The 11,672-nt window shown below is 55.8% G+C and overlaps 1 protein-coding gene across 9 annotated transcripts in view; it reads right to left on the bottom strand.

The window, feature by feature from the left end:
* The window catches only part of SGSM1 (small G protein signaling modulator 1), a 28,457-nt gene continuing 16,785 nt past the window's right edge, over window positions 1-11,672 (bottom strand). For 5 of the 9 annotated variants that reach the window (XM_021413085.1, XM_021413086.1, XM_021413087.1 and 2 more), the window contains 14 exons: window positions 11,385-11,564; window positions 10,434-10,572; window positions 10,001-10,065; window positions 9,523-9,668; window positions 9,102-9,230; window positions 8,785-8,967; window positions 7,433-7,504; window positions 6,602-7,183; window positions 6,288-6,412; window positions 5,154-5,236; window positions 4,857-4,966; window positions 4,472-4,568; window positions 3,893-4,060; window positions 1-3,425 (listed from right to left, as the gene is read on the bottom strand). In XM_021413085.1, the coding sequence (XP_021268760.1) occupies window positions 3,337-3,425; window positions 3,893-4,060; window positions 4,472-4,568; window positions 4,857-4,966; window positions 5,154-5,236; window positions 6,288-6,412; window positions 6,602-7,183; window positions 7,433-7,504; window positions 8,785-8,967; window positions 9,102-9,230; window positions 9,523-9,668; window positions 10,001-10,065; window positions 10,434-10,572; window positions 11,385-11,564 (2,168 nt within the window). In that variant the 3' untranslated portion in view covers window positions 1-3,336. Of the gene's footprint in view, window positions 3,426-3,892; window positions 4,174-4,471; window positions 4,569-4,856; window positions 4,967-5,153; window positions 5,237-6,287; window positions 6,413-6,601; window positions 7,184-7,432; window positions 7,505-8,784; window positions 8,968-9,101; window positions 9,231-9,522; window positions 9,669-10,000; window positions 10,066-10,433; window positions 10,573-11,384; window positions 11,565-11,672 lie in introns of those variants that run through there. The other 4 variants (XM_021413091.1, XM_021413094.1, XM_021413090.1 and 1 more) reach the window with 3 other exon arrangements.

Here is an 11,672-nt window from a genome sequence, read left to right as displayed (position 1 = left end):
GTTCAGGGACATTCAAAGAGGCTGCATGGGAACAGAACAGGGCGGCAGCGGGAAGCTCCCAGGCAAAAATCTCCCTCAGCCTTCAGGAAAAATGTCAGAAGCAAAGCGATTCAGGCACTCGACACAGCAAAACTCCTCGAGAAACCGCGCATTTAGGAACAAACACGACTTGCACAGCGTTCACATCAGCAACACTGGAAGAGATGGGGACTAAGAGTTATTCAGCAGCGGAAACGCTCAGGTGCGGGAAAGCAGGCCAGGATCCAAACGCTGCACTTACACGCGCTGAGATCACCTGGGAGCCGAGCTCCAGCAGCAGGCAATGGAACCTGCATCGCTGCAGCTGCCCCGAGCTGGGAGCACACGACTCCCTGCAGAACACACAAGAGCGGCTGGGGCCAGCCCCCAGCTCTGCAGCCATTGCACAGGGCAAGCAGCAGCTCAGGGCACTGCTGGGATGGAGCATTCCTCTCCCGAGGAGCCAGACAGGATGACTGTATAAGGGCAGGCATCCCCGCGGCAGGCTGCTCCCCGCTTGGCTGCAAAGGAGAGTGACTTTAGTAGCAATTGACACGGAACCTGGCCGGCTGTATTCTTTGGACTATCCAGCTGCTTTGCAACTCACAGCAGAGCCCAGCTCTGCACTGTGCACTCCCATTAACCCAGGGCAGGCACAGCCCTGCGCAGCTCTGCCCACGTGGGCTGGAACAGAGCTTCCCCCCACGCTCCCTTTTTCCTTCTCATCCCCAGCTGGGAAATCAGAGCTAAACTGAAGCCAAGCGGAGGGGACAGCGGTGCCTCTGCTCACAGCAGCACATGGCACAGCTGCAAAGAGACCACACAGTTCTTAGAAGCAACACATTTCTTCTCCCTCCTCAAAAAATAACCCACTTAGTTCATATATTTTCTCTCTATACCATATATATATATATATATTATATATAGATGCTATTCTCTGGTAAACATTTACAAGATATGTTGGCAACATTGAAAAGATATATCTCCATTTGCATCACAACGCACACTCACACACTTCAGTGCACACAGACACACGGGAATGTACAATCAATAAATACTTTTCTTCCCCAAAAGTTATTCAAAAAAAAAAAACCAAAACCAAACCACATTGCTATTGAGTGGCCCAAAGACACTCTGTTCACACAGACAGCAAATATTGTGCAGAATTTCTTGGCTGTTTTTGTTTGAAAACCAAGAAAAGAAAAACAGAAGCATGAAGGATCAAGTGTCAGTGATGTTGCTTGTCAGGACCGTGTTAAGTTACCTTCTGGCTCCTGTCCTTGGGATGGGATGGGGCAGAGCACTCCCCTTCCCCTTTGGAAGGGGCCATGCAGGCAGACGCTGATCTATCCCAAGACCCAGAGAGAAGAAAAACAATCTGGTAGGGGCACAAGCATCCCGCTCTGCTCGATGCAAAGATGAGAGATTGGCATGGAAACCTGCAGCTGCTCTCCCCTCCCTGCAGTTCTCCTCCTGCAGGTTTTGGTGCACACCGCTGCTCCCTGCAACCTCTGCGTCCCAGCGCTGCAGGAAGGCTACGGCTGATTCACTCGCACTGCAAACTCCTTCACCACACAACTTTCCTGAAACAAGTTTTCTTTCCTGCAGCCGTCTGCCTGTCTTTTTTTCTGCAAGCAACATCTAATGCGTGCCACAAGGCATTACAGAGCACAGTCAGCACAGACAGACGTTCCACAGAAGAAGGGAAGGGCCCCTTTTCCCTTCTGGCGAGCAGCACTCCAGCAGCAGGAGAAGAGCACGGCCCTATCGCACAGAGGGGCGGAGGGCAGCACACACACATCACATGGAGAGAAACAAGTATTTCTGCAGCAAAACTCGAGAGAAAGAACCCTTACAGAGAGCTCCAGCCAGCATCTTCCCTGCGTTCCTGGCAGCCCTCTGTGGCGATGGCAAAGCCCTCCCTGGCTGAGCTGGCCCTGCCCATCACCAACACCTCTCCTTTTCCTCTATTTTTTTTTTTTACCTGAGTTGAGAAATGAATCCAAGTCCACACCGCAGCCGTAGCACGACACAGACACTCAGCTCCACGCTGGCAGTGCTGCAGAGGCACTTCACGCAGCGTGCTCCAGGGCTGCAATGCTGGAGAGCCACTGCAGGGAAAGTGGCTGCAGCGCATCTTCCAAAAGCAAAGACCACTCGGAGACGCTGGGTGAAAGCAGCCCACCGGGACCTAACTGGAGACTGATGGACTCAGGGGGCTTTCCGAGCAGCCCCATAAGCACACAGAAACCTGCAGGCACAAGAGGGACCATCTGCACCGTTCAGCTGTAAGCAGCAGGTCCTTCAGCTAACAGAGGAAGAGACAGGCACCTTCAGAGGGGAAAGTCAGGACAGCCACTAAGTCAGGAGCTCCCACTTGCCTTCCAAGGAGCTCTCCCCTAATGTGGGTTGCAGAAGGACGAGCAGGAGAGCTGACCCCTAACACAAGCAGCTAGAATAAGGCAGGTATGAAAACCTCATGTCCGGAGCTCCCAGACAAGGGCAGGCCCAGGTCTTGGTGTTCAGAGGCGTTACAGAGGCTGAATTTTGAAAGAGAAGCCCAATGCTGAATTTGGAGCTCTTCCAAAAATCCATCTGCGGACAAAACTCCTGTGTGCTCAGATACCGTAGTAACAAACAATGTAAAAATCCCAGGGAGAGAACAGAGCCCTAAAAATACTAAAGGGGATGCTATGCATCAAGGGACAAGATCGAAAGAAGAGCAATTTCTGTGATCCAAGTCCCTCTCTGCTACTGGCAGAACCTCAGATGTCAGTAAGAAACCGAGTCCTGGCAGCATCCCTGTCTTGCCCAGGCTCGCAGGGCTGGCTGCGTTCCCCACGCCATGGGTAACGGCCATGGAAGGAAGCAGCTTTATTTCCTTGAAACAAAGGCTGCAGAGCCTGGGTTGGCCCCCAGCAGGTCTGGCAGCCCCGCACTCCCAGACCCCCAGCTTTGAACCGGGACGCTGGCAACTGCTTCTGCAGTTGGGGGTGGTAACCACGTGCTGCACCTCTACTGCAGCAGGGCCAGGAAGCGGCTGCCAGGCCCTACCTCCAAAGCAAGTCTTTAGCAATGCAACACAATTGTACAGATCTTTGGTTAAGTCACTGGAAAACGCTGTGCAGATCTGAGCCGGGCCCCCCGGACCTAACACTGAGCACAGCACTTGCAGAGCTATGGGTACTGCCATTTCAGACAGCAGCGTGTGTCCAGCTACCTCACTTCCACAAGTGTGGCACATCGAGAAAAAGGGAGAGAAAGCATTGCAGGGGAGTCCCAGCTCTCTGTCTGGATGCCTCGTCTTCCCCAGGTCTTTCACTTGTTCTCGATCAGAGTCTGCACTTTGTACACGAGGTCTCGGGCCAGCTTCAAGATCTGCTTGGTGTTGTGTCGCTCAGCCATTTCTGGAACACAGACAGGAGGAACCCACATAGAGGCTACATGCAAGCTGCCCAGCGATTTGAGGAGCTCCCCCAGGCCCTCCTCTGCCCCACAGCCAAGCTCAGGCAGCAGCTGAAGCTGTGAATTCGCAGCCAAGTCCCCAGGCACCGCCCCCTGTGCACTCTGAAGGGCCATCTTATAGGAGCTCATCTCAGTCTGAGCCTGCAGGAAGCACAACCTATGCTCAGAGCTGCCTTCAAGCACGGTAAGGCAGACTGTGGCCAAGGATGGCTCTTCAAGCATCATCTAAACCCCTGGGAAGCAAGAGATCCCTTTACCACCACATTCAAAAGATCAGCATCGCACAACATACGCTCTGTTCTTTTTCAACATTTACCAGCGCAGTCAGGACATGACTGTCTACAGTCAGACATGCTGCCTACCTCTGAGCAGCTGCCACTAATTCAGCCCAACAGAACACAAACCGTACCATTGAAAAACTTGATGATGTCTGTAAAATCCATGTTGTTCTCCAAGATGATGTCCCGGTACATTTCTACCAAAGCCAGGGCTATGAAGAGCACATAGTGTGCAGAGGAAACATGTGCAGCTGCCCAGATGGTCTCCCAGACGGCGAACACGTCGTCATACACCAGCTCTGTTAGGAGAGGAAAAGCCCAGCAGTCACACATCAGCCACAGGCTTCCATCAGCCTGACTCACAGCAGCATTCGCTGGGGATGACGTGCTGGTGGTTTCTTCCCACAACAACCTGTTCCAAAGAACAAGGCAGTCATCTGCTGAGACAAACATTCCGGCCTGCAGCAGGTGGTACAGACTGCAGGACACAACCCTGCTGGAGGCTCACCAGCAGCTCTGGAGCAACAGGTTCAGATCTAGACAGAAAAGTCAGCCACAATCCTAGCAGGGAGAAGCGCAACAGGACACATGGCAAAAAGTTAAGTGCAGACAAGCGAAGGAGCAGAGTGTATGGAGAAGTGAGGAAGCATGGCAGAGCCTGCTTTCAACCCCCCTCTGCTGGTCTCAGCTGTCCCCCTCCCTGCACACACCTCTCTTGAAGTCCAGGAGAAACCATCGGTAGCAGAAGTAGAAATGGGTGTAATCACCGTTCTGGTGCATCAGCTCAAAGAGCTCGGAGTCCAGAATCTGCCAAGAAAAGCCAAAGGAAACCCATCAGTACACAGCGGAGACACCAGCGTTCCCCTCCCTGCTCCCGTTGCTCTCCTCCATATCTTTGTTTCACAGCTTTGCCCTCCTTTGCAGCCCTGGCACAGGTTATTCCCAGGCTCTCCTTACAGCTTCCCTGCTTCCCTCCTGCTTCCCACAGAGCAGCCCTTTCTCAGCCCATCCCACTGAGCCTCCATCCCAAGAACAGCTAGATAAAACAGCTCAGTGACTTGGGAGGCTGCCGAGCCCATGCCAGGACCACCCTACCTGGATCAGGGATCTCATGTTGGCAAAGTGAGTGTCCATGGCTCCCCCATGGGGGAAATTCTGATTCATCCTTTTCATGAGCTCAGTGAAACAGCTGAAAGCCAGGGCCTCTGCACAGGGAGGAGACATGGTCACTGTTCCGCTGCGTGTCACGGCAGCTGCCCCGTGCAGGCACAGGAGCATCACTCCTACTCCACACATACAGAGCCGGGAGGGCACAGCAGGGAACCCCCCCCAGGGCTCCCCACCTCAGGGCACAGCTAGGGTAACCCAGCAGACCCTTCCCCCATGACTCACCATCATCCAGGATGACCAGGAGAGGGGCCAGCAGGTCGCACATCCCCTGCACGTAGCCGATCTCAATGTGCTGCCAGATGTAGCTGGGAGGGAGAAGGAAAGGCAGCATCAGCCCTACTGCCCACACACCAGTGCCACTGCCTGCTGGCATGTGCCCTGCCCTTGTTCCTCAGATGCTGGCATGCTCTGCAAGCTGCCACCAGCCCATGGGCGTGGGCAGTCGGGGCAAATCAGACACGTTTGCTCCACTACACCTGCGCTCTGCTCCCCTGCAGCTGGCCTGTAAATGATTAAGTCCCCGTGGTGACTTTTGGGGAAGCTGTGCACGGTACAGCCCTAGATCAACACCGTGCAAAGACTGCTGCATGGAGATAGGTGCAGGGAAAAGTGAAACCAGAAAGCACAGCAAGGCGCGGTGCCTGGGCAAAGGGCAGAGTTTGTGCTCTTATCTCCCATTCTCACCCTGCCCCTTGATTCATCCCCTTGGCTGGGGGAAGCCTTGCACGACACTGCCTGCTTTGCTTCCCTGGGCCCAGCATCCCAGGAAACAATCAGCCCGGCAGAGATATCTTCCCATATTTGGTAGCAAGACAAAATGTGTTCAGAAAGGATTCCGATCCACTGCTGGCACACGGAAACAATCCTTTCCACCCTGCCCCCTAGTTTTCCAAATCCTGCTGCATCGCAGGGCTCATCTCAGCAGAGATCTCCAGCTCTGGCTGCCAGATAAAGCGACAGCTCCAACGAAACAGCAGCTTCTCCTCATATTTGCTATATGAGTAATGATGTTTTAGCCTCCACTGCCCCTGCAGCAGGCACAGCAGCTGAGCTGGAGCTGCTCTGAGTCGGTGAATGTCACACAGCAGCCTCTTAGTCACAGGGATAAGCAAAGAGAATCAGAAACACGCCCAGGTGCTCCTGTCTCCTTGCGTAGGCACTAACCACTGCCTTGTTTCAGGTACTCCTCGTTAGCACCAGAGCTGCGTGGGCTGATCCTCACGCTTCATTTTCCAGGTTTATCCCCAGAGCAGGCGGGCTGCTCTGCGTTCATACACACAGGCAGCCCCAGGGAGCCCTCAGCTTTGGCCCAGCACCCCGCAGGGCCTGGCCCCCAGCCCCACCCCCCGTTCCCACCTGCACATGATGTTGCGGAGCTTCTCCAGGTTGGCGGGGGTGAAGTACCAGTAGTTGCGGTCGCACCGCTGCACGTCCTTCTCGATGCGGTGCAGGTTCACCGTGTACATGTCCAGCAGCTCTGGCTGCCAAAACAACGGCAACGTTCATTTGTTTTCAAATAAGAAACAAAAGAAGGCGTGAAGGCAAAGGAGCAACAGGGCAGATCGGGGCGGAAGCCGGACAGCCCCTGTGCACGCGGCTGCTGGGTTAGCACGGGGCAATCGCAGGCAGATGGTGCGAGGCTCGCAAAGAAACCAATGACTGATACTTACAGAGTAGGTGACACCCATCGAGGAGACGGGAGATGCTTCGCTGTTGGCCAGATCAGCCACAGCCAGCGAGTCCAGCTGCGGGTACAAGCTCTCCATCTCCGGCTCCTCGGAGAGGTTATCCTCACTCTCCACCAAGCTTTGCTTTTCAGCTTCGCTGTCCGCCCAGCTCTCCACCACAGTCAGGGCCACAGCATCACAACCACGCAGGACCGCTGCCGAGCCGTCGGCCACAGAAACGAAGTCCATGCCTCCGCCGGTGGGAAATTCGCCCTCCAGGCTGTCCTGGCCCTGCAGCTTTTCCTCCTGCAGGGCTCCATCCAGGTCCTGCGGGGCGGGCTCTGAGCCGCCCGCCCTTCCCTGCGAGCTGGCCGAGGACTTGGTGGTTTCCAGGGCGCTGTCCTCATTGCTGAAGCTGCGCTCCGAGAAGCCCGAAGCGATGGAGAAGTTCTGGGAAGAAGGGTGGCCAGAATCAGGGGAGCACGTGCCGTTGGGGACGGTCCCATTGGGGATCTTGCTCTGTTTGCCATCTTCGAGCTGAGCGTCTGCTTCCGTCTGCTCCACCTCATCAACCGACTCAAACACCTGCACGGAGGAATGTCTGGGCACAGGGATGGGACAACCCTGGAGATATCCTCACCCTCGGGCTCCCTGTTTGCCCATGGCAGCTCAGTGCTTGCCTTCGCACAACCCAGACCCCCACTCCCTGCTCCCGAGGACTACGCTTTACAAAGCGCAATCTACGGGGCAGAAAGCCACGTAAACCAATTGATTAAACACATCACTAACACGTGGAGCAGCCAAAGGCCCTCGTGTGTGAGGTCTGCTGCTCACCTGCGTGCTGGAGCTGGAGTCGCTCTGCAGCCGGACGTGATTCTGTCGGCCGGAGCTGCAGCTCTGCGAGGACTGCAAGAGGGAGAGAAAGCAATGAAACGGGGAGGGCAGCGGGTGTGGGAGGAGGGGACACCTGCACCATGCTGCCAGAGGTGGGCACTTCTGCAGGTAAAGAGGGAGGTAAAAACACACGCAATTAATTCTCTATGTCAGATCAGCTCTGCTGTGCTGATCTGTCGCACCCAGCCTCAGCCTTCCACGGAGATGATACAAACCAACGTCCCGGGCCAATGCAGCGGTTCAAGCACTGTGTGTTTGGGTCTGAACCGAGCTGCTCTCTTTGGGCCTTCAGAGAGGTCACGCCATCTCCCCGGCGTACAAATTTCTACTAATCTCTATCCTAATTTGGCAGCAAAGCGACTCACCCCGTCTTAGTTTACATAAACGATGAAGTCACGGGCTATAAAACAATCCCTCGAAGCATATTAATGTTGGTTTTTTTTCTCCTTTAAGAAAAGGACAAATCTCGATGCTTTAAGCCAGACTCCATCAAGGCAGCCCCTCCAGAAGCCAACAGCACTGTTCTCTGGCTCCCAGCTGCAGCACAGAAGAACGCGCTGGGCTCTGCAGCGAGCAGCTCAGGGCTTTGCCCCACAGGTTCCCCCTGAGCCTCCGCCTGATGGCCTGAGCCTGCAGCTAGTTGGGTGTATGGAGCACAGCAGTGACATCACACCGAAACAATGGGGTTTTTAAGAAAACACGGCGCTTTCAGAGCGGCAGCAGGAGCTGTCCCCACCCTAGCATTGTGGGTGTTTGCTGGGCAGGGCTCCGGCAGAGAGAGGAAGGGCGACAGCTTTCCTCCATTACCATGGGAGCGTTTTAGAACAGGAAATTTTCAGGTTAAGATGGGAAAAAGGGGGAAATTTCATGTGTATTAACAGCCAGCTCCCCTCCCAGCACATGTTCCCCATGCAAGCAGTGAGCACAAAGCCAGAATCACAGCAGAGATGCTACAGGGATGGGAACAATTTGCAGAGCCGCAGCAGTGCCGAACCACAGCCCACTCCTGCCCTGTGTCACCCCCGGCACTCAGCCCTCCCTGCCCTTCTCCTGCCACACACAGACCCCAGGAACACCGAGGGATGCTCCACAGGACGGGCTGCTGCCCTCTGCCGGGACCTGCTGCCCTGGCTGCCCGGCGCAGAGCCCAGCAGCCCCAGATAGGCTCGTAGCTCCTGCATTCAGGGCTGTGAGAACCAAAGCCAAGTCAGCTCCTCTAACACACAAACAAGACTTATCTTGGTCCCTCCCTGCTGCGTGCTGACAGCCCGCCTGAGCCTCCGCACTCTCACCTCGTTGCTGATCGTTGAGTCCCTGTGCATCATCCTCTGGATGTGGGAATCTAGGCTGGCCCCAGAGGAGCATTTGGCCAGAGCTGCCGCGTGCGATTCCTTCTCCCTCTGCCGGACAATGGCCTCGCAGCCCAGCCACTCCGCCATGGTGTGCTCGTAGCAGGTGCGGATCTGGTCGTCAGCCTGCAGCGTTGGGGCAGAGGGTCTCTGAACGGTGTGGGCTCTGGCAGGCGCGCGGATGCTTTGAGCTGGCAACCACCACAGGCACACCAGTGCAGTGCACCAGGCTGCAGAGCTGGCGGCACGCTCGTACCAACCTCTTTCCTTTCCGCTTCCGTCATCCCAAACTGATAGTGGCCCAAAAGGAAGGGCCAGACAGCCTTCCTGATCTCATGCTGGATCCCACCGTAGTAGATGAGCCGCAGCAGCTCCTGGTCCTCGTAACTCTGCGTGAAGAGCTCCACGTCAGCACAGACAGGACTGTGGATGCAAGCACTGCCCCAGCCTGGCCACCTCCAGCACCCAGAGCACTGCCGAGACGCTGACCACCACGTGCCCATCCACTGCAGAAGCTCTCTCAGATCCCCACTTGGCTTAAGAACAGCCACAAGCCCCTGCAGACGGGTGTTTTGGGAATTACTGGCTCACTACAGCCCTCAAAGTGGCCCACCAAAGCTACCCAATGGCACTACCATGCCTCTGTGGCTCAGAAGAGTGTCCTGACAGCAGCGGCCCTACCGTGCTGTCCTCCAGGTATTTCTGCCATATGTCCACAGTCAGTCCCGAGCTAGCACTGCAGGGCACGTCGGGAGACACGATGCTGTGGTTCACCAGTGCAGAGAGGTGGGTTCGCACCGTGGAGAGGTGTCTGCAGTAGGCCAGCCCTGCAGCAGGCAGAAGCAAACACTCACCCTGGGGAACTCAGGACGAAGCGCTGGGGACAGCTCTGATCAATCTGGTCCCTGGAGGAGATCATCTCAAGCCTGCCGGGACAGGCTGGCATCTCATTGCCTTGTCCCAGCAGCCCTGATGCTTGCTGGGCTGCAGGCTGATCCTCAGACCAGAGTTCAGCTGCCTGCTCCCAGTCCTGAGCACGTGCACACGGAGCCCACACGCAACAGGCTGATCCCCACAGCCACCATCCTGCTGCCTCAGCACCATTCTGCCCTGAGCCCAGAACCCATCTGAAGGCACCACGGACGCAACAAGTACTCACAGCCATAGAAAGCCCGGGAGAGGATCTGGTACTTCATATTATCACACAGGAGCTTCAGAGGAGCTCTGCCAACAAAAACACGCCGGATGTGAGGGGAGGAAATGTTCCCATGCCCTCGCCCTCCTGCTTGGATCTGACTGTTCCAGCTTTGCCTTCGCTGATGCACCTCGGGAGCTCTGCTCAGCGTGGGAGCAGCATTCTTGCATCCAGGGCACAGCCACAGAGCAGCTGAGATGTCCCAGATAGAGCCAAGCCTCACTTCAGCCTGGACACATCCCACTGGCACCTGCAAACGGCTGCAGGACGCATGTGAGGCTGGAACACCCCCTGCAGCACAACTGCTCTTGTTTTTGGCCATCCACCGAATCTCAGCTGGAAGCCCTGTTGTATCTGACTCTGTTTCCCAAAGTGAGCAGCAGCAGAGCCCTCCTACCTCTCGTGGCTGCAGCCGTTGGCCGGCACGCCGTCAGAGGAGCCACTCTGTGAGCAGGAGGAGCAGGAGGACTTGCGGGTGCTGGGCTGCCACATGGGAGGGAGCCCGGGGCCCTGGGTGTCCATCAGGTCCTGGGGCACTGCGAGGGCAGAGAGAGGAGTCAGCCACCGGCGCTGCCCCGAGGTCGGGCTGACAGAGGATCAGCAGATGCAGCACCCTATTTGCATCCCAAGGAGACTCCAGCAAGCAGGCAAGGCCCGCAGCAGGTGATCACAGCAGCAGCACTGGTGAGGTCGGGAGAAAGGGAAGGAAACAAAGAGCATTGATGAGAGAGAGCAATAGAACCATCTGCTAATTAACGCGGTGCCTTCAGCAAGCTAATCTTAAACCACCGAGTGCTGACTGAGGCAGAAAACAAACCTCAACACTGAGAGACCAGAGACAACAGACTCTGTCACAAAGATGAGAAAAAATATGATTGAAAAGTACCACTGCCCCAGGAGGAGTGGATCACTGGAAGGGAAAAGCCTTCATCTCTTCAACACCAGAATCCCATCCATGCTCCAGGGAAAGACAGGAACATCCAAATCACAGGGCAGGAGATAAAGATCTTGATGACAGAAACAGCAGGAGCAGTCAGCAGTTCTTGTTGTCATTTGCTAAATTCCTGCTTAAACTCAGAAGTGCCGTTGCAACGGCCTCGTTCTGCAAACTGGCTGGGTGCAGGCCCTGCGTGGTGAGCACGGGGCGCTGGGAGCTGGCCTGACCTGGAGCAGCCCCTGCCCTTTGGTCCCGGGTAAGAAAGATGCTGAATTATTCCTATTAAAGCCTTTTCCCTTTCCGTCATACCGAGCAGGTGCTGATGGCTCAGCGACACGGGACACCCCTGCAGGAATTGTCAAGTGACAACACAGCCAGCAGTTGCACCAGCCACAATGACAGCTGCATTACACGGATGCTGAGTGGCCCCTGGAGCTGCCAGGGGGGGTCGGGACACGGCGGAGGGAATCGGAGACCATTTGTGGATCACCACCGCCTTGCTTGCAGCTGGAGTCCTCGGCACCTTCCCTCTCCCAGCAGTGACGGAGATCAGAGACGCAAGGAATGGATGAAAACGACCATGAATGGTGACTAGAGACACAGAGACAGGACAGGGGCAACAAATGAATGCAGGAAAGAATTTGCAGAGGAGAAAGAACTGATGCAGTTCCACTTCCCTCCGGGAAAATCGGTAGGAAC

This window comes from Numida meleagris, chromosome 14 (genome assembly GCF_002078875.1).
Source record: "Numida meleagris isolate 19003 breed g44 Domestic line chromosome 14, NumMel1.0, whole genome shotgun sequence".
NCBI classification, from domain to species: domain Eukaryota; kingdom Metazoa; phylum Chordata; class Aves; order Galliformes; family Numididae; genus Numida; species Numida meleagris.
The sequence above is the reverse complement of the archived record's forward strand: the minus strand, read 5'-3'. Positions and strand labels throughout refer to the sequence as shown.